The sequence below is a fragment of the Choloepus didactylus genome, chromosome 23, assembly GCF_015220235.1.
Source record: "Choloepus didactylus isolate mChoDid1 chromosome 23, mChoDid1.pri, whole genome shotgun sequence".
Classification (NCBI taxonomy): Eukaryota; Metazoa; Chordata; class Mammalia; order Pilosa; family Megalonychidae; genus Choloepus; species Choloepus didactylus.
In genome coordinates, this window is record NC_051329.1 from 23,002,327 (window position 1) to 23,024,127 (window position 21,801).

The following is a 21,801-nucleotide window of genomic DNA, read 5'->3' on the forward strand; positions in this document are numbered from 1 at the left end:
TCTGTATCTCCTCTGGCTTTTTAATTTGTTCCTTTGACCTGGCTATATCTTCTTGTTTCTTAGTTTGTCTTGTAATTTTTTGCTGGTATCTGAACATCTGATTATCTTGATGAGATTATTCTGAAGGTTGATTTCCCTTCTAAGATTTTGTTATTGATTGGGATTGTTTTAAAGCTCTTCTTTGGCACTTGCTTCATCAGTATTTCCCAACCAGAACAGGGCCAGGGTCCCATGCAGGGGTTTCGGATCAGTTCCAAAGGACCATGGGGAGAGGGTCAGGAAATCACATTCCCAAGACTATACTTTCCCAGCCTACCTAGCAGGTGGGGCTTGTTGGCAATCTATTCCCTACAGTCCTACAAAGGTAAGTTATTTTTTAGCCCTCTCTCACCTCTGCTCCTTAGGTGGGTGGAAATAATGGCACTGTGGGTGGTGCGGGTGTCTATCTGAAAAGGGCCAAGTCTCCCAGACCCAGAGAACCAATTTCACCTGCCAACAGTTGGATCTGAATTGTGCCCATCCCCCTATGTTCCTGAATGGGAGGGCTTCCCCTACTTTCCCAGTCCGCAGCCGCCCACTGGGTAGCATCCAGGCTGACCAGAAACTGCTGGCCTTGAGGGCGGGGGATGGGCACTGGGAACTGTGGCTGAGTGATTCCCTCTCTGCAGTTTCTCCACCTGTAGATTCAATGGCACCGCGAGCATCATGGGCACCTATCTGGAAGGAGCCAAGGCTGCAGGACCCAGAAGTACAATTTTGCTGGCCAACGGTTGGATCAAAACAGTGGTGTTTCCCACTCTGTTCTTGGGTGGGAGGGCTTCCCTGACTCTCCCAGTCCTCAGCAGCCAGGCAGGCAAGAACTGGGCCAACCAGAAGCTGCCAACCTCAAGGATGGGGGGTGGGCTCTGGGAACTGTGGCCGAGTTGAGTCACTTTTCCCCAGTTTCTCTGTTGCAGATTCTCCATCACAGTTTCTCTATTTCTTTGTTCATGTCTTCCTTGTATGTTGTACGGTCCTCCACTGCTCTCCTGAGCTCCAGAACAGCTGCTGTGGACACCTAACTGCCAGCATCAGAGGCACATTGTTGCTACGTATTTGCTGTGATAAGGCCATTCTGTTATAGCTAATTGATAGCTGACTTGATATTCTTTAATCAGTAATCTTACTGATAATAAAAAATGAATTATTAATTATAGCTGCCTCTCCTTATTCCACCATCTTCCCAGATGTCCATGATTTCTTAAAACTTTTTTTTTCTATCTTAATCTCTCTCTTTTCTTTTGGGATTCCAACTGTATGTATGTTTGACCTTTTGTTCTTGTCCTACATATTCCCTATGCTCTTTTCAATTCTTTCCTCAATCTTTTTGGTTTCTGTTTTTCAGATTGGATACTTCCTATGAATCTGTTTTCAAATTCATTGACATTTTTGTCATTTCTATTCTGCCATTATGTTTGCCATTGAATTATATTTTTCTGTTGTAAAATTTCCATTTGGTTCTTTTTATAGTTACTATTTTTTAGCTGAAATGCCCTATCTTTTAATTCATTATATGTACATTTTCTGTTATGTCCTTGGCTATAGTTATAATAGCTGCTTTAAAACCCTTGTCAGATAATTCCAACATCTGATTCATCTTGGGTTGGTTGTTGTTTGTTAATGATCTTTTCTTTTGAATATGAGTCACGCTTTCCTGTTTCTTCATAAGTGAAATAATTTTAGATTGTATCCCAAACATACTTGTTATATTGTGGGTTCTTTGAATTCTGTTATGCTCCTCCAAAGGGTATTATTCTTTTTGCCTCTTCCCTATGTTTGTGTACCTTTGGCCACTCTTCAATACTTTTGTGTAGTTGTATTTTATATATTGCTCAGAGTTTATAGTTGTTATCTCAGGAGGGTTGTTCTTTTAGTATTAACTGGCTGTTACCAGAAGCAGAGTCTGGGTCTGTGATGTATTTTCAAGGTAAAGCCAACATTGTTTACTGATCAGTTGGACGTAGGGGGTGATGTTGACAGGTGTGTGAACAGAAGAGTGGAATCAATTATGATTATTCTTTTTTTTTTTTTTTTTTGCTTCGGCACCTGTGAGGATGGTTTTACTCATTTTTGTGATAAAGAAGACTAGGGGAGAAGAATGTTTGGGGAGTAGAGAGGAGGTGGAAATCAAGAGTTTTAGTTAGACATGTTAAGTTTGAGATGCTTTTTAGGTATTCAACTGGAAGTATCAAATAGGTGGTTGGGTATTTAGAATCTGGGGCTCAGGGGAAGAATTGAGCCCTAGAGATCCAGATTTAATCCTTAGAATGTAATTGTTATTTGAAACCATGGGACTGAATAGCTTTACCTAAGGAAAATGTACCTAGTGGAAAATGAGTGCCTCCGTTCCATGCTTGGAGGCAGTTCAGGATTTAGAAGTCAAGCAGAGGGAGAGGGGGAAGAGCTACCAAAGGAGTATGAGAAGGAGGAGCCCATGTGACAATCCCTCTGGACAGCGATCACAGAAGTCAGGAAAATAAAGATTCAAAGAAGCCAGGGGTGGACCGCTGAGTTGAATGCTGCTGAGAAGTCATGAAGTAAAGGACAAAAAAGACACCCTTGGATTGGGCAAGGTGGAAGCTGTCGTTGACTTTACCAGATCATCTCACTGGAGCATTAATGCAGAAAATGTGACCTGGGAGAGTGGAAATGGTGACTGTTGTGGACCAAAAGTGCCTGCTCTTAGAGTTCAGGTTATTTAGGCTACATGTTTGGCTATAAGCTTTGTGATCACCAAAGCGGAAAGAAACTACATGATCAGTGAGTGTTTATTATTGGTGAAGATGTTTCTGTCCTGCTGTTGGGAAGGCTTTTGACCTTGAACCTAAACATCTGCCTGCTCAGGTTACTTGGACACCTAACTGCCAGAATCAGAGGCACATTGTTGCTACGTATTTGCTGTGATAAGGCCATTCTGTTATAGCTAATTGATAGCTGACTTCATATTCTTTAATCAGTAATCTTACTGATAATAAAAAATGAATTATTAATTATAGCTACACATTCTTTAGGCTCTTACTTTGCCTACTAAGAGTTATTTATTCTGTTGTTCAAGTCAGGGTTTATAAGCCTCAAGGCACTAGGTAAAGGCAGTATTGTGGTTTAGAGTATAATTTGCTAAAGATACTAGAATTTTCTGTATAGTAAGGTTCTAACAGTTCATGGAAACTTCCATAGAATCAACATTTATTTAGTGAGGTATCAGTTTGGTTTCTGTACCATGATTGTTATAGACTTATTGGAATAGACTTACCGTTCATTACATTTGTTTACAAGGGCAGTAGTTTCATAAAGACTTATTATTGCTTGAGCAGGTTCATATGTAAGGGAGAAACATTTGCCTTTGGTCTGTTAACATCCTACCTGTTTTAGCCTAGCATCTGGGCATTAGCCTTTTAACCTGCCTAAACCAAAACACAACAAAAGGAATCCACAAAGCCAAAAATCCTTTGTTCGCTTTTCTGCCTTTACTTTGGATTTTGATGTCTGGCTTCTGCTACCATGCAGCTACCGTACTTGCATCCAGTATGATACCCAAACTCTCCGGGCTGCTTCTCCTAAATTAACTTAGGGTGGTTAAGCACAGTCCTTTGGTTACACTAACATGGCTGGAATGCATCATATGACAGTGTTTTCCTCTTGGGTTGAGTTGGGCCTTTCCAATACTAGTCTGCCTGCTGTTATGTCAGGTTTTATTGTCTATTCCAAGAGTGGTCCAGTCTAAGCCCTGACAGAACATAAGTGTGCATTTCACCCATCATAGTGAAACACTGACTATCTTTCAGAACAATTGAGATGATCCCAACAGTTTCTCAGTGTACGAATGGGTTAGCCTCCACATGGAACCTTAGCATCTCTCTCTGTCTCTCTCTTTCTCACTCTCTCTCTCGTACACACAAACCCACCCCACCGTGACTTTACTTCTATTAAGAAATATATAGGATTTACTGGTTTTGATTTCAAAACTGTCAAATCCAGACTATAAAGTAACAAGGTGGTTTTATTTCCATTCAGTTTATCCTCTCTCCCATAGGAGTGGTTACCCCCATATTTTATCATACCAGAATAAAGAACACTGAACATAATAAATTGCTATCTATTGGGAACACATTTTCCAAAAATAAGTCCTACATTTTAATCATTCATTGTATTGAAGATCTTTGCTACAGTCCTTCTCCTAGCTCCATATTTTGTCCTTTGGATTTCTTGTCCTTTGGATTGAAAGTATTTCTATAAATAAATGGAAGCAATTCTCTGATCCAGGCCCTTCTGTTATCAGGTTATAGAGCATGTGGGTCATTCCTACATGCGGCAAATGTTTCTAAAGCACATTTTATTATTTGGCCTATCCTAGCATCAGGCTGTCCCTAAGTGTGTCACAATATATACTATTTAAAGCAACTTTTCTGTTAGTATGTTTATAGTATAGATCAGGTTCCAACTTGAAAAACCAGTGCTCTTATCTATGGGTTAATTCCTTACCAAAGTTTTATTTGTTTTAGTAGATTAAAAAAAAATCTCTTTGCAGGAATCTTGACAGTATTTTTTGTTTTTGTTTTTCACCTGTGTGTTTCATAGCAGTGTAGTTGAGTGAGACCCATCCTCATCATAATTCTTAGAACTGAATTACAGCCAAATATAAATTATTTTTTCTTTGGAGAGAGAATTGACAAGGATGAATAGTCTACAGCTCAGATGTTGTAAGATAATTGTAGCTGTGACAGTATGTTTCCTAATATTGTGTTTCTATATTTAAATGATAGGAAAACTCCACTTTTATGTTTTTAGTTGAATTTAAATTATTCCAACTCATTATTACAGCATTAGAAGAAGTTGTTTCCTGTGGAATAGCCACAATGATTTACTTTATCTTGTGTGGAAGTGGTTCCTGCCTGAACTGGTAATGTCTTTTAATAAAGCAAGTTTGAAGGTATACCTGCCTGACCATGATAACTTTTAAAAATATAGATAAAAGAATATGAAAAGCTTGATAACAATGAAGATCGCCTTTGTAGAAGTCGACAAATTTATGATACCTATATCATGAAGGAGCTCCTCTCTTGTTCACATGTAAGTATTTCTTTGTGTTCCATTATACTTTGGTTCTGATAAGTGTGAGGTGGCATTAAATGTTTCCAGAATGAAAGTAAAAGACTAGGGGGTGCTAAAAAATTTAAAATTACTCATCCAGAATGGAACCCATTTCTTTCTGTTTTGTAATTTGTTTCCTGATACCCCTATCACAATATCTGTCTTCTTCATATACTCTTCCTATGAAGCTGATACTTTCACTGCAAAAACTGGTGAAATAAAATAGCTAATTTTAACCAATTGAAGAAAAAGTTGGTCTCAATTATAGGCTTATTTTTAAAGAAAACTAAGGTTTATTTTCATTAATATCTATATATACTTAAATAATTAGGCTAATCAATTTGCCCAAAATAAATCTTAAATGGCTTCTTTTGAATTGATACAATTGTAATTATTGTGTTGATTTTGTTTGTTAATAATTATGATACTCAAAATATTGTTTTTCTTTATGAATCAGATAAACAATCCAGTTCATTCAATAGGACAAACTAGGTTTCTAGGAAATTATTCCATCAGGAGTGAGTAGAAAAATTTAGTAATGAAAATTTCCCATGTAGTATCCCTAGATTAGGACCATTTTCCAAAGGAGTGGCCTAACAGTCATGAACTGTACTGTGCAATGCAATAACCACTTGCCACACATAGCTATCTAGGTTTAAATTAATTAAAATCAGTTGGAATTCAACATTTAATTCCTCAGTTCCTCCTCAGCCACATTGTGAGTGCTCAATAGCCTCATGGGGCTGGTGGCTTTTGTGTTGGGTCAGCACAGATACAGAATATTTCTATTATTGCAGAAAGTTTGATTGGACAGCACCAGTCATAAAGTTGATCTATTTTAGTGCTTCTGTAAACTAGGAGTCCCAAGATTGGAAGAAACCCATTTATTGTTGCTTGTGAGCATCACCCTGCTTTCTAGTCTGTGTTTAAGTACGTGTTACCTTTATTGTGTTGTTTACGGTTCTTGTTAACATTTGAACAACTGTGGCTAAAGGTAAATCTCATAGCATACATTCTGCTCTGTTCTTTGAACCCACTTAACTTGCTGAAAGAATTTCTGAGCTAGAGCTAATTACCAGTGCTCTTTGCCTTACTGCCTTGCTGGTTATGACTGAACCCTTAGGGAATGCCAAGTGTTTGACAGAAAAGCTTCTGCAAACTGGGCTTCATGTAACTCAGCAGTTTGGAAGGTTTTTGCAGCATGATGTTGTTTTTAAGCCTTTCTTGTGAATTATTAAAGAAGACACAATCTGAAGATTTGGGGGAGGATACAGTTCGTGGTTTTTATCAGTGGAAACTCCATTCTTCTTTTGGAACCAATTCCACTCTGTGCCGGTTACAGCAATCCTTTCCCTAATTTAGAGCCTTTGTCAGTCTCGCTTGGCTTTGTAATCCTGGCCTTTAATTTTTAGGTTTATTTCATGAATTTATTTTCTCACAGATAGTAGAAATTTTACATTTTTAGGATCCCATTATTAGCTAATTTAATAAGGTGATAGTAAGATTCTTAGCACTTTAATATTGCAGTTATCTTGAACTTCTGTGGGATTAGGTATGTCAATCTGCTATGCCCATCCATGCTCGTTGTCCTTCTCAGCATGTTATCTAAGAACTCGGGAAGCTTGCCTGTAAAATATCCAACAGATTTTTTAAACAATTCATGTTAATATAATACCATAGGTTACTGTTTGTTAATTGTTGTGTTAAGCTACCTGTTTTGATATTGTGCAACATACAGAGATCTGTGAAGTTTTATTGTTATTTTTGTGGGAAAAAATTAATATTCTTAATTTTTAAAAGCCATTCTCAAGGCAAGCTGTAGAACACGTACAAAGTCATCTAGCCAAGAAGCAAGTGCCATTGACTCTTTTTCAGGTAAGATAAAATTATTTCAAAATAAATATATCTGATTTCCATAATGGTTGGACTTGAGGATGTTCTTTTGAGGATACGTAACTGTGCTAGAGGAATTGATTTATAAGACTGTATACCAGAAGGTTTTCTGGAACAATTAAAGTTTAATATTGCTTTTCTTATAATTGAAATGTGATCTTGTGACCAAATCTTTAGCAAAAGCTTTCCTGAAAAAGGTTTTTAGAGCTTTCTAGTAACATTATTTTCCATATATCAACCAAGATATGACATGAGGAGGTTTTCCCATTTGCAGGTGATTTACTTTGACATTCTCAGTATCTGTGATGAATAGGACTTTACAGGATTTGCTAGAGAAAAAATACTGTCCTTTCAGACCATTTCTGGTGACTTGAGGTATTGACTGAAATTTGCTATTAGAGTATTGTTTTAGTCAATAAAGTCTTTTAGGCACTGCGATTGGCAATTCAGTTTGCTACTTGAATTGCCAATTTAATTTTTAAAAATTTTTTAGTGTCAGAAGTGTTGATACTTGCAAAGATTATCCCCTGGTTGAAATAAGATTTGTTTTCAAGATTCAAGGGCGATGTTTGAATGACCTTTCTGAGTCATGACTTTGAGTCATGAACGGGGAATTGGATTTACCTTGGCTTCTGGAATCTTGAATGCAGTACAGTCATATAGACTTAAATTGCAAGGCTTGGAAAACGAAATTAATAGGCCTCATCTGTTTGCTGCTCTTTAGAGTTAATGGTTTCTCCTCCTCACAAAGGCCATCGCAAAAGCCATTTCCATTCAGTGTGTTTTCTATAGAGATGGCAGTGGCTTGCAAGCACACGGTCAAAATTCTCAGCTGAATAATATGCCTTTTATAGTTTCTATGAATTATAAGAAATATGAAAGAATACTTTTAAGTAATGTAATGATTTTCACAACTGAAAAGAATTCATTTATCCTTTCCTTGGATTATTCATTTTATTTGTTTACAGTGAGATAAATTGATTTTTACTTTATCTCCTTATGATGGTTTTTATTTATTTATTTATGCTTGCAAAGTGAATTTGATTATTCTACAGAGCAAATACTAATCTGGTTCTTAGAGCATCTGAATACAGTAACAAATTAGGTGTTAGCTGCCTGTCAAAATATTTAGATGGACTTTTCTTAAAATGTAGTTCCTACTCCTGTGGCCTAGTGCCCATCCCTATGGTCTGATTGATTATGGGCTCAGGCTCTGAAATCCACCGACCTGGGTTTAAACCCCAGGGCCTCCACTTCCTAGCTGGGAGACCCTGGGCAAGCCTCTGCTCCCCTACTGACTTCCGTTTCCTCCCCTGTGAAATGGAGATAACAGTGGGTCTCCCTCAAAGGTGGGATTGTGAGGTGTTAGTGGAAAGGTACACATGAGTTGCTTCTCACAGGTCCTGCCTGCCCCAGTACTCCATAAATATTAGCTATTATCCAATCCTTTACATTCAAAAAGTACAAAGTAACCATCCACTTTTTGTGGTCTCCATGATATTTTAGTGTGAAATTTAGTTTTCAGCTGACTTGTATATGGTGCATAGATAGTCTTTAGTCAATTATATTTATCATCGTTAAACTATACCTCATAATACATGAGTTTTGCAACTCTGATTTTAGCTTTTCTTATAGCACACATGATATTAAAAACAAAACAAAACAAAACTGATCCAGGTGAGAGCCAAAGACCATCAAGATTCTTTTCATGCCTTCAAGGAAATTCAATTTAGAAGCTATTTCTTCAGCATATCTTTCAAAAACACTTTGATTTATTTTGCTCATTAAAAAATGAATGAAAGTAATATTCTGGTAAAATAGATCTAAAATGGGTGGTATTCTTATTTCAAGGGTGAAATAAGAACTGTATTAATGCAATTCAGTGTGACAGGTACCATCAGAACATAGTAATTAAAGAATAAATGCAAGTTAAACTTCTGGTTCTCCTGTTCATATTAACCACAAAGTCAGTTGAATTTCTTTGTGTTGAAATTTCTTATCAAGGATAAAAAGATAGTAAACAGAAATAATCTGAAAGTAAATACAAAATGCTTCCTGTTCAACTCTTTCTGTTTGCAAAACTGACTTTAGAAATAAGTACCTGCATCGGCATATTTGGTGGCAGGGGCCCATGTGGAGCCCAGGCTTATATCTGGGTGCCTAAAATGTGCCAGAGATTGTGCTCAGCTCTCGACATTCTTAATCTTGTTTAATTCTCACAAAAGCTTTATGGATGAGTTTTGATTCACCCATTTTACAGATTAAGGAAACTGAGGCGCAGAAAGGTGACGCTCCTTGCTGATGATCCCATTATTGACTCTGGTTTTGCATTGCTTACCCAGCATCTTTTGTGTTTCCTTCTATTTGAAAGTATTAATAATGGTGTATTATGTGTGCTCTTGAGAATTTCTAGTAACTTTTATGATTACTTTTTATTTTATTAATGGAAGGTGTGTGGGGTGTTTGATAAAATATGGAAGAAAAACATTAACATAATAGCTTTGTAAATATAAAATCTGTGCTATATAAATTTAGCCTTTTCCTAGATCTGTGAATTCTTTTTGTGTTTGTTTTTTGGGGTCTTTTGAACATCTTGAGTCTTGCTGGTGGCCCTTGGTCTTTTGCATCCAGAGGACTTGACTAAGATATTATATGTGGTTTGAATGTTTGCTGTCGTGGCGTCACAGAATTTCAGGGCTGGAAAGCACTTCAGAAAGATAGTTCAGTCTCCCCTTTTACTGTCAAGGGAACAAGTCCTAGATGGTTTCAGTGACTGGTCTCAGCGTCTGCCCAGACACTGCAAGGTGGCAGAGGCTGCCCTGAGTGTCCTGATGGCCAGGCCAGCATCCTTTCTGTGAAAGAAGTCAGTCTCCTTGCAGAGCTGCGGCTGCCTTCTCACCTGGCTTTGGTTACTGTGGCTTTCTGCAAACTTCCCACTCTTGTCACTTGGTTTGGGCTGTTCTTGATCTGGACATTTCTTTTTGCACACTTTCAGGATGGTCTCTGAAGGCACAGAATAGGTTGAATTTTTAGCATGTAACGAGTTTAGGGCAGCAAGATAGTTTCCCAAACTATCCAATCGACTTTAGAGATGTTGCTGTTTTATATTTTTTTATAATTTTTGGTTTAAAATTCATCACATGGAAAATGAAAATTTATGCTGTTAATAAGTAATAGGTAAAGAAGCATGAAATTAATTAAAGCAGGTTTTTGTTCTCCATGAGGGGGAAAAGAGCACTGCACAAGTCAGCCGGGAGACCTCTTGTCAGTGCTGGCGTAGCTATTAAGTTGTTGAGGAACCCTGGTGAGTAAGCGTCCACCCCCACTCCTCACCCTCCTTCCGTGGGAGATGAGGAGGTGGGGTTGCGCCCTGTGGTTCCCTTTAGCTCTGTGATTCTAAGAGGCACAAAAGCAATAAGTAAAATAGCTAATTAAAAAAAAAAAATTTACTCCACAAGTCTATTAGCATTTAGATGATAAAAGTACTAATGCTGATTATAAATGCATTTCAGTCATTTACAAGATTGGCTACATAATGTATGAGGCCCAGTGCAAAATGAAAATGTGGGACCCCTTGAATTTCAAGATGGCAGTGGTAGAGCATTAAACCAAGTGCTGGACTCTTCTAAGTGTGGCCCTGGGTGAGTTCTCAAGGACACACACTAATGAAGCCAGCTCTGGTCATTTAAGAAGTGTCTGTGCCTTGCCAGCACCTGTGCTGTAGATATCCACGGGAAAATAAGACAGAGCTGTCCCTCCCTGCGTGGAATTCACAATCTAGTTATGTAGATTATCATTAAACAAATAATTGTGGTGATGAATCCATTCGTGAAAATCGTGACAAGTACTGGGAATGAGAAGGACAAGATGCTGTGGGAGTGTAGCTTTGGGAACTTCACGCAGTTTAAGTTTCCCATTGGCTTTTATTTTCATTCTAATATTTTACTATTTATGTGGTGTGGAATTTCTTTTTTATCCTTTCCAGCCATATATAGAAGAAATTTGTGAAAGTCTTCGAGGCAACATTTTCCAAAAATTTATGGAAAGGTATGAAACTTTATGTATAAAATTTTATATTATGTTAGGTGTACCTTATTTTACCCATTTAGAGCTGTCCTTAAAATGTATGTTAATTAATTCATTCAACAAGTATTTGTTGACCATGTGCCAGGCTTTGTGTTGGACGATTTTCTTAGTACATCACAGTATAATGTTAGGGTTTGCATAGCTTCATGCCACTCTGAACTTCAGTTCTTTAGCTTTAAAATAGTCTACAGTTTAAATAGACTATGAAACCTCAATATTAAAAATATCTTATAGGGAGGCCTTTTCTAATACAAGCATGACTCTATCGTTTATCTGATCCAGTTGTTCAGATTTTGAAATCTAATCACCCGAAGTGAGACAAGCCTGTACCTCATTCTTTATGTACTTATAGAATTTAAGGGTTTAGACATTAACTAATTAATTAATGGTTGTATATATCATTAATATATCTAGTAAATATGTCCCTTTGGTTCACTCAAACTCTGGAGCTTATCTGACATATTAAATTCCGAATTTTTCAATGATGCCCATGAAAGTGTTCAGCTACTGTGCTTGTCAGGCACCGCATCGTCAACTCCTCAGTATTTTGAGAGGTGCCTCTGTGACAAGACATCATTGGAATCGGACTTCCTAAAATTGAATCTGCAGTCACACTGCCTGTACTTTTCTTCATAAACTCAGCTAATTTCTAGACAAATGACATGATAACTGTGTCTCATTGCTAGAGCAGTGTGCAGCTGTTCACTAATTGCCCTTTTTTTAAAAAACAAATTCTACTTTTCTGCAGTTTTCTTCTCCGCATATTCAAAGAAGTAATTTTAAAGAGTTGTGTTGTGATTCTACTAGAGTTCAAGAGATAATTTTATCCTGGAGTAGAGTCAGTACTTTCGGAAACTGTTATTCATATGAATGATGACACTTCCCTGAGTAGTAACAGAAACTTTGCCAAAGAGCAGTGGAATCAAACCCAGAGGCTGGGGCTGCTGTTTAGGGCCGAGTCCCAGCCAAGCCCTGGGCTGTCTCCATTTGGTGCATCTAAAATCTGACCTTCCCCAACCCTTGGGTCAACCTGCTTTTGTGTGATCCTTATGTGGGATCAGAGAGATGGGGATGGTAATTAAATTTGGGGAAGAGACTTTTCCCTGAACCTCTTGACACTCTTTCCCCACCATGAGGTTAGCATATGTGGTCTTTTTCTACACTGAGTTAGCCACTCATTCTTAATGTTACAGGAAAGACAAGTGAAGCCGTTAATGTCTAGGCAAGCATGCACATTGCATTTTTGGAAGCAGTTGCAATTTTATATAAATGAATTCTTTTCAAAGTCAATTTCTTAAGTACATAATTAAATGAGTTAATTTTTATACCTCTTTAGTTCTCTTTATAGGAATACATTCGCAAATAAGAAAAAAAATCCATTGTCAGATCATGCATTTTGATTTTTGGGGTTTTGAAAAGTGCTCTCACAGCCCTTGGCTGCAGTGTATGGGCAGGTCGTTCGGCTTCTCCCGTGCCACTACAGGGACTCCAGACTAAGTTCCAGGTTGGCCTGATTTGGGGAGGGGAAGGCTGTCTGGCTTGTAGATGAGGCCTGCTATGATCCTGTTTCAGGTAGGGAGTGTACTTGCTCAGCAAAACAAAGGCTGGGTCAGGGATCGGAGTTAGAACCCCTACCCTTGTGACATCACAACCATTTCTGTATTTTTTACTCCTGATCTTTCCTTAGAGATACCTCCCTGTAAGCCTTCTCAAGGGCTCTGCCATGGTTCCCCTTCTGTCAAGAAACAGTATTCAGTGGCCCCCACTGAGACACCACTGAGCTTACTTACAGCTGTATTTAAATAGCAAAACTGGTGCAAGAGTGTTCTTTTGCAGGGGGGTGGTTTTTTGGGTGGTTTGCCAAGTGGTAAGAGATACGGACCACCATCCCTATTGCCACCTTTGAACTCGAGATAATCTGTGAGAGAAGAGAGTTAGGAACTAGCCCAAGAAACCCAGTGAATTCTGAAGTGCCAGTCTTGGATTTACAAATGCAGAGTGTGCCCAAATATGGTTTTGCTGTTTTGCATATACCATGCTTTAAAAAAAAACTGCTTGAAATAACTTTATTAGAAACTCTCAAAATACAAAATTGAATTTTATTTTACCAACCTCATAAAGATGTGAGGAGGATCAGTGAAACACTCTTTGTCATTTAGCTCCATTGAAAAAAGATGCTGTGTAATTACAAAGAATTCTGCTTTTGATTTTCAGCTTACTTATTAGCCTCAGAAATGTTTTTAAAGGCTTCTTAGAAGGCATGTTCAATGAAACCCCCAGGGAATTGTGGTATTTCATTGTGTTAAGGCACTGTATTATAATGCAGGATAACACCTATAACTGGTAGTTTGTAAGCCTGTCCTTCCTTTTTTCCTTCCTTCCTTCCCTCCATTCATCCATGTGTCCATCTGCTCATTCATTCATTCATTCATCCATCCATTCATTCATATCTCTATATAAAGAATCATGCTAGAAGCTAGATGAGATACACCATCTCTAAAAATACTCTGCTTTCAAGGAGGATTCTATCTAGAATGTATTTCTTTTGTAAATCTTTTTTAAAAACAAATACCCTGTGGATATATTTTGCTCATTAACAAAACAGTAATCAAAATAATAGCTTTATTAACTAGATATGGGATAGATATTTTTCTTATTTCATGGGTGAATAAAATACTCCTTAAGCAGTTGAGTGAATTGTGGGAGCATATCAGTGCAGTAGAAATTATTGCACCTTTGGATTCTAGTCTGAGAGTGTCCCTCCTGCACCATTTGCATCTTTGAGAGGCATTACCAAGTAGCAATTAAGAGGTCACTCTGGAACCTATTGGCCTGGCTCCACCTACTCCCTTACTATAACCTCAGGCAAGCCACTTACCTTTTTGATGCCTCAGTCTTCTCAGCTATAAAATGGGCATCACAGTTGTACCTGCCTCACAGAGTTATTGGGAAGATTAAATGAGCAACACCTGGTGCATGGTGTTCTAGTTTGCTAATGCTGCTGGAATGCAAAACACCAGAGATGGATTGGCTTTTATAAAAGGGGGTTTATTTGGTTACACAGTTGCAGTCTTAAGGCCATAAAGCATCCAAGGTAACATATCAGCAATCGGGTACCTTTACTGGAGGATGGCCAGTGGTGTCCAGAAAACCTCTGTTAGCTGGGAAGGCACGTGGCTGGCGTCTGCTCCAAAGTTCTGGTTTCAAAATGGCTTTCTCCCAGGACGTTCCTTTCTAGGCTGCAGTTCTTCAGAAATGTCTCTCTTGGTTTCTCTTGGGGTGTTTGTCCTCTCTTAGCTTCTCTGGAGTAAGAATCTACTTTCAATGGCCGTATTCAAACTGTCTGTCATCTGCAGCTACTCTCTCAGCTCCGGTGCATTCTTCAAAGTGTCCCTCTTGGCTGTAGCTCCTCTTCAAAATGTCACTCCCAGCTGCACTTTAGAATGTCACTCTCAGCTGCACTGAGTTCCTTCTGTTTGTCAGCTCATTTATATGGCTCCAGTGATTTAATTTAGACCCACCCTAAATGGGTGGGGTAACACTTCCATGGAAATTATCCAATCTGAGTCATCACCCACAGTTGGGTGGAGCACATTTCCATGGAAACAACCTAATCCAAACGTTCCAACTTAATTCCCACTAATATATCTGCCCCCACAAGATTGCATCAAAGAACATGGCTTTTTCTGGGGGACATAATATATACAATCCGGTATACATGGTAAGCCCTATTTAAGTGTTTGCTACTTTTCTTATGGTTATTTGTGAACGTTAATTTTTTTGCCATTTAGATCTGTGCTACCCAGTAAGGTAGCTGCTAGCCACATGTAGCTATCTGGCACTCAAAATAAGATGTTCTCTAAGTGCAAAATACATACTGGATTTCGAAGATTTAATATAAAAACAAGAATATTTCATTAATAATTTTATTTGATTATGGCATGTTGAAATTTTTTGATGTATTGGGCTAAATAAAATATATTAAAATTAAAGTACATATTAGGCTCTTGTTATCTTTCTGCTGAACAGTGCTGATTTGGACAAAATGTTTCCAGAGCATATGACAATTAAAGGAGAAGCGTGAAATCTTTCATATGAATCATAAAATAGAGCCGTGAACACTGGCAAATGGTTTTTGAAAAAATATTTGAGAAAAGTTACTCTATTTGAGAACCGATACAACCAACCATGCAATTCTAGTTTATCTTAAAACATTGCTCTATAAATTCAGTTAATTTGATGTTTAACTTTTCAGTAATGATTCATATTCTTTTTTAGTGACAAGTTCACTAGATTTTGTCAGTGGAAAAATGTGGAACTAAATATCCATGTAAGTATCTTTTTTTTTTTTTAAATAAAAACTTCCTCTGGCATAACCCCATGAGAAAATTCTCTATTCTGGAGAATGATCCCAAGGGAGCAAACATTGCCTAAACAGATGTCATTCTTACAGCCTTATGAATTAAAAATTCATCCTTCCATACCAATTATAAACAATTTTACTTTTAATTCTCTTTTGTTGTATTCATATAAAAATGTATTTGTTTATTTAAAAAGAGACATTTTAAGCTACAATTGACCTTTTAAGAGAAATAGAAGTAACAATTCAAGTCTTCTGCTTAATATGACTTAATATGTTCTTGTCTTTTGCTATCCAGGTAAAGTTCTTTTTCTTTTCTTATCAGATGAAAATCAAATAATAAAAATGATGATATCTTTTACTAGACAAAGGTTTTATCTTGTTTTATATTATTTTGAGAATGAAAAATCCATCCTCAAATACAAGCCACTTTCTAACATGTATATCCTTGGTTTTTAGTCTTCTTTTAGCTTTCAATGTCAGTAATTCTAGAGCATAATCTTCACTTCACTTTTAGAATGCACATTTCTTCGGACAGTGTGTCTTACCGTCTCTTCCACATTTTCCCTTCATAGACTTGCAACTGGGCAAAAGAAATAATCAACTGGATTTTCTTTTTGAGTTTTTTACTTCAATGATACTGCTAAAAGAAAAGTCTTTTTAGCCTCCCTTTTCTATCACATTTCCTGGCAGGATTTAGAAGAAACAATAAGCAATAAGGCACATTAAAAAAAAGTCCTATATCAGCTCTGAATCTTTCCTGTGCATCTGCTACTACAGCAGATGACATGTGCTTGTGGACTCAGGGATCAAACATGAAGCCTGTGGACCAAATGCCCATCACTTGGCTGTAGATACAGCATTTTAACGGTTGTTTGGGGGATGAGGGAAGAACCTTTGAAGAATGTGAACCTTAATTTGCCAGAATATGTAAATTAGTAGGTAGGCATTTGGTACTGTCTGATGGCCTCTTACTATATAGGCTTTTGTACCATTTAACGCTATCAAACTCACTTACAAAGCAGAGCATTCCTGAGATGTTATTGACAAAAGAGAAGTGCTTATGAATAAAGCCTCTTCATGTGCTTTACTCATACTTAGTCTTATTTCATGCTCACATGCCCAGCAGTAGTCCTCTTGATTCACTGATGTTATAAAAAAAAATTCACATGGCCTGCATCCATCAGGCTTTCTGATCATATGGCCCACTATTATGAAAACATAGATGCCCTTAATGTTGAGTCATATTTTCTACCATGTCACTTCCAGGAAATGTTGGAATGTTGGAATGTTCCCAAACCTTCGGCTTTTGATGTCTTTCAATTTTGGTTGGAAATTTCACACTCGCTTGTCTTCCATGTATACATCTAATAATCTTAGATTGATGAGATTGGAAAAACAGTCTAATCTGGTTCCCACACTATCATCTTCCCATTGGCCTTTGTTTTGTGCCTCATTTACCTTGGAGGTCAAGCAGGTTATAGAAGGTTATAGAAAGCCTCGTTACCCTCATACATCTAATCTTTCAGCTTGAAGAATCGTTCATGGGAAGGATAGAATTTGTATTTCAATAACTATATAATTTGCTTGAAAAAATCTTTCTGTGTGCTTAACATTTATGCAATTTTGTATTTTCTTCTTATGTTTTGAATTCGCAGTTGACCATGAATGATTTCAGTGTACATAGGATTATTGGACGAGGAGGATTTGGCGAAGTATATGGTTGCAGAAAGGCAGACACAGGAAAAATGTAAGATTTTTATGCTGATACGTTTTACTGGAAAAAGGGGTTTTATGTGTGTGTCAAAAGACAATCTCTACATAGAAATATGGAAGCTTGTGATCTTGGTCTTCAAGTAATTTACCTCAGAAAGAAATTGAATGTATTTAGGACAAAATGGCAGTTTAAACAATAAACATATATTGGGTGTTCACCATAGTGGAAGCTCTGGTGAGGATCTAGGGATCTAGAGATGAGCAAGAAACCATTCCTGACAATCCGGGAGTGCTGCCTTCAGTCTCCCAGGCAGATCATACTACAAGGAATTCTTTGCTTTGCAGAAGAGAAGTAGTCTTCTTCTAAATAATGACCTGCCTCCCTTAATCAAGTCAAACATGATTTAGTGTTTACAAGTCTTGGTTGACACAACATTTCAGTATTATCAGTTTCATAGCTCAGGAGATTGGGTGCTGGTGAGGGGAAAGTCGTGCTGACATGTCAGCAGTTGTAAGGCTCCGTCTCTCATCCAGTACGTTTTCTTGTGGGAGGTTGATGTGAGGTGATTAAGTGCATTTGAGCCAGCCAAAAAGTGAATGGTAGAGTTCTTTAGTAGGTGGGATTTTTTGATTTTTTTTTTAATACTAGAAGCAGGTTTCTCATTCCTACTCCTCTAAGTGAATACATTTCTGAATGGAAAAATAGGACTTAATGAACCCAGAATACAAGTTTGATTTAGTGACAATTGTGTTAGAACAAGGGGCAAGTTGATGTTTTTATCCACTTTTTGGGAGTTCTTATAACAAATCAATTAACAAGACATTAATCTCTCTAATTTCTGATATCGAATTGGAAAATTTGTATCTGTTTTGATATAATTCATGACATTACCAGTTATGATCAATTAGAAAGAATGGATTTTCTGTGTCCTACCAAGATAGGGTAATTGTCCGTATTGCCTACCCCAGCTATGTGAAGTAGTCCATCAATTTAGAATTTAAGGTCACACATGCAGAATGTGAATGTAATCGACAGCGCTGCGTTATATATTTCAGTTGGTTAAGAGAGGGGAGTTTTAGATTATCTGTATGTTACTAGAATAGAAATTAAAAAAAAAAATAGAACTGTACAACATAAACAGTATACCCTAATGTAAACTCTGGACTCTACTTTTAGTATATAATTATAATAATATTGTTTCATCATTGTAACAAAGTTAACACACTAATGCAAAGTGTTAATAATAGGGAAAAACTGTGTGTGAGGGGTGTGTGTATGGGAACTCTGTATGATTTTTCTATCAACCCACAACTTCTCTAATAAAAAATAATAAAGAAATAAAAAGATAAAAAAATTTCCTAAACATAAACTTTCACCAGTATGATGTGTATTGTTTAAATGTCTAGATATGTTTGCAGAGTAGATTTTTCAATAATATTTATATTTCTAGGTATGCAATGAAATGCTTAGATAAGAAGAGAATCAAGATGAAACAAGGGGAAACGTTAGCCTTAAATGAAAGAATTATGTTGTCCCTTGTCAGTACAGGAGTAAGTATTCAATTTTGAACTTTGCTTTTGTTTCTTTTTTTGTGCTATAGCGGGATAATGTACTTAAAATATAGATTTTTTTTTTCCAGCTGATTACAGGCTAGCCAGTTCTTAGGTGGGTTTGGAATCTGTAGAAGGAGACAGCAGCGCAGAGTTGATATAAACAGTGAATATTTAAAATATTACTGCCGTTTGAATTTGAAAGTTAGAAAAGTGCTGACAGCCTTTGTGATGCACACCCACGACTTCTCCGCCCTCTTGTGCCTATTTATTTGTCCTTGACTTCTTCCTTTGCTCTGCTGTTGGCACTTTGCGACGTAACTGGAATAGGGAAGCAGAGATGGCAGAAAATAATCATAACAGAAAAATCGTCACTTGAATATCGTTGAGAATTCACTGCGCGACTGAGAAGGATTGACCCAGAGAGAAATAAGTAAGAAAAGCTGCCCTGTGCTTCATGAGTAAATAGAGGGGAAACCCTTTGGTCTGGTCAAATCTGAATTTTCTCTTCAGGGTTGTCCGTAGTCAGTGTTTCATTTGAAGGTGACTTTATCTTCTCAGCTCTTGCTACTTTTTACCTACCGTGGACTTTGGTCATTTCCATTTCGAGCCCTATGTTTCCACTTGGTAGACATTTTACTTGCGTGTCCACCTGTAGCATCTAGCAGCCGACGTTTGCCCTGCATCATCTTTATGTGCAAAGCAGCTGCCCATACATCGTTCTTCTGTTAATGGTATTACCCAGGCTCAAAACCTTGGTTTTTATTTATTTGTTCAGGTGTCAGAAACCTGTGTGTGTGCGCGCGCGCATACTGTGTCATACAGCCTTCCGATGAGTCACTATATGGAAGGAAAGGCAGGAGAGAGAGTGGAGGTGCTGGGCCCATACCATGTAAATCACCTGCAAATTTAATGGTCAACACTGAAGCAAGGAAGGTTTATAGCAGTGAGCTATGTGGGGCCTCTAAATATCATCGCTGGATGCTAAATAAGGTCACCTTGACCGAGGATGTGAAAGAATCGATTTTTAGCAACGAATTAAAGAATCCATCTCATCCAGTAAATGAGGAACCTGAGACCCAGAGAGATTAATTTCCTTGCCCAAAGTCTCTGGACTCCCTGGCCAGTGTTCCTTTCTTATTGTCACTTTATAGGTTGTGTGATTTTAGTTCAGTTTATCACTTACATTTGTTGTATCATGGCTTATCTTTTGCTAACATTAGTTTTAAGTGGTTCTAGAAGGGCTATTTGCTGTCAAAGCAAAAAAGGGAGTATTATACTTTAGCTAAACTATAACACATGAGAACCCATACAGTAGCTAAAAATAACTTTCTAATTATGTGCTTCTACCTTCTAACATATGCACGTTAAGCATTTCAAATATGAGTTATCTCGTGTGGGTGGCCGGGTTTTTAACTGATTGGAATAGCAACCAAGAAGCCTGTGTACTGTATTTGAATCAGTAAAATTGGCATTGGCTTCTGTTTTCTGTTGGAAATGTCTTTGTTTTGGGGAGTGTTTGAATTTCAACACGGATGTGTGCTTATTGCAGATTTTAAGTGGTTCTTAAAATATTAATTTTTAACGGGCTATCTCAAAGCTCTGGGTATTTATTCTCACAAAAACCTATGGAAAAAAATGTGGGTGTTGGACAAGTGTAAGTACAGTTCTCATGTAGCATTTTTGTATTTATTTTATTCAGGTGAGGGGCTAGTTATATATGGTACCTCAGTGGCCTAACTCTAAGGATATATGTTTTTAAAATTTGGGTCCCTACTTTGAACTAATTTAAAAAGAATTATTTATATTTTTATCCAACTATCAAAAGTATAAATTTTAAAACTTATAAATACGTAATTTAACTAGAAGAATTGAAGTAAATTTATTTGGGGTTGTTTTTGCTAATCAAAGGCTACTTCTATGGGTTTTTAGTAATTCTGAATTTAAAAATTACTTTGTTGAAATAAACATTAAATCGCTCTGTATCAATACAATTTCCTAGGATGTTAGTATGAAACTGAACTACATTTACTCGTAACAGTTTTCTTTTTGGTGGAATTTTTTTTTTTTTAATCTCAAATTGAGCAGTCTAGCTTCCTTTCCCAGTAGACAGTAGGAAATACTTTTCCCAATTTTATTCTGTAATTCTTGGATGGTAACCTAAAGGGAAATATGCATGTTTGAGAACCAGAATAAGTATTCCATAGCTGAGAAGGACAATGAGCAAATTCATTAAATAAGTCATTTAGTGTTCATCGGGAGTGTTATTCATTCATTCCTTCAACCATATTTGAGTGCCTAGATTGTGCCGGGCACTTTGCTACATGCTGAGGATCCCAAAGCTTGACTTTGGTGCCTGCTTTTATATGGCTGCCTAGCGTGGGAGAAGGGAACTCTCGGAAATATGTGGGTAACTGGGTCATGTGAAAGACGGGCGCACAGGAGGAGGGAGTACGTCGCCTGTGCTCCTGAGCCAGAGGCAACCTGGTGGTGCTTGTGCATGTTAGGTCCAGAGAAGGGAAGAAGTTTCAGGAAATTGAAAGAAGGGCCAGTATAGCAGGGTCTGAAGTGATATGAGAGAGAGAGAGAGAGAGAGAGGGAGAGAGCGAGCGTGAGTGTGCGCCAGACCGAAAGAATGTTCTAGGTCAATATGGAGGATTTAAAAAAAAAAAATCTTAGAGCAGTTAGAAATAAGGTGTTTAAATTGGGGGTTGTCATGATAAGCCTTACAGTTTGAAAAGATTGTTTTGGCTATAATGAGGAGAATTATTTTTAAGGAAACATTTCATAGTCCCATTTTATCATAGTTTGTGAGTTCCTGCAAAGTGCAAGCTGTTTTGCCCAGTGCTGGTGGAAATTCAAAGAGTGTAGTTCTTGCTTAGGAGCTGTACTTAAGGATCTGCCCCTAAAAATCCGCTAAGTCTTTTTGTTACCCGTGACTTGTAATCAAGGCAGAACCTCTTAAACATAATTATCTGTGGAATTTTATCAACACCATTCATTAAATTGCTGTTTTTTTTATATTGGTCATTATTCAGTTCTTTGTGACCCAGAATCTACAGGAG

General features: G+C 37.4%; 1 protein-coding gene across 1 annotated transcript in view; it reads left to right on the forward strand.

The window, feature by feature from the left end:
* GRK3 (G protein-coupled receptor kinase 3) overlaps positions 1–21,801 on the forward strand; it is a 165,227-nt gene that overhangs the window by 96,608 nt on the left and 46,818 nt on the right. The window contains exons 4-9 of the mRNA XM_037816792.1: positions 5,008–5,109; positions 6,931–7,005; positions 11,009–11,070; positions 15,388–15,439; positions 17,128–17,219; positions 18,637–18,736. Of these exons, the coding sequence (XP_037672720.1) occupies positions 5,008–5,109; positions 6,931–7,005; positions 11,009–11,070; positions 15,388–15,439; positions 17,128–17,219; positions 18,637–18,736 (483 nt within the window). The remainder of the gene's footprint in view (positions 1–5,007; positions 5,110–6,930; positions 7,006–11,008; positions 11,071–15,387; positions 15,440–17,127; positions 17,220–18,636; positions 18,737–21,801) is intronic.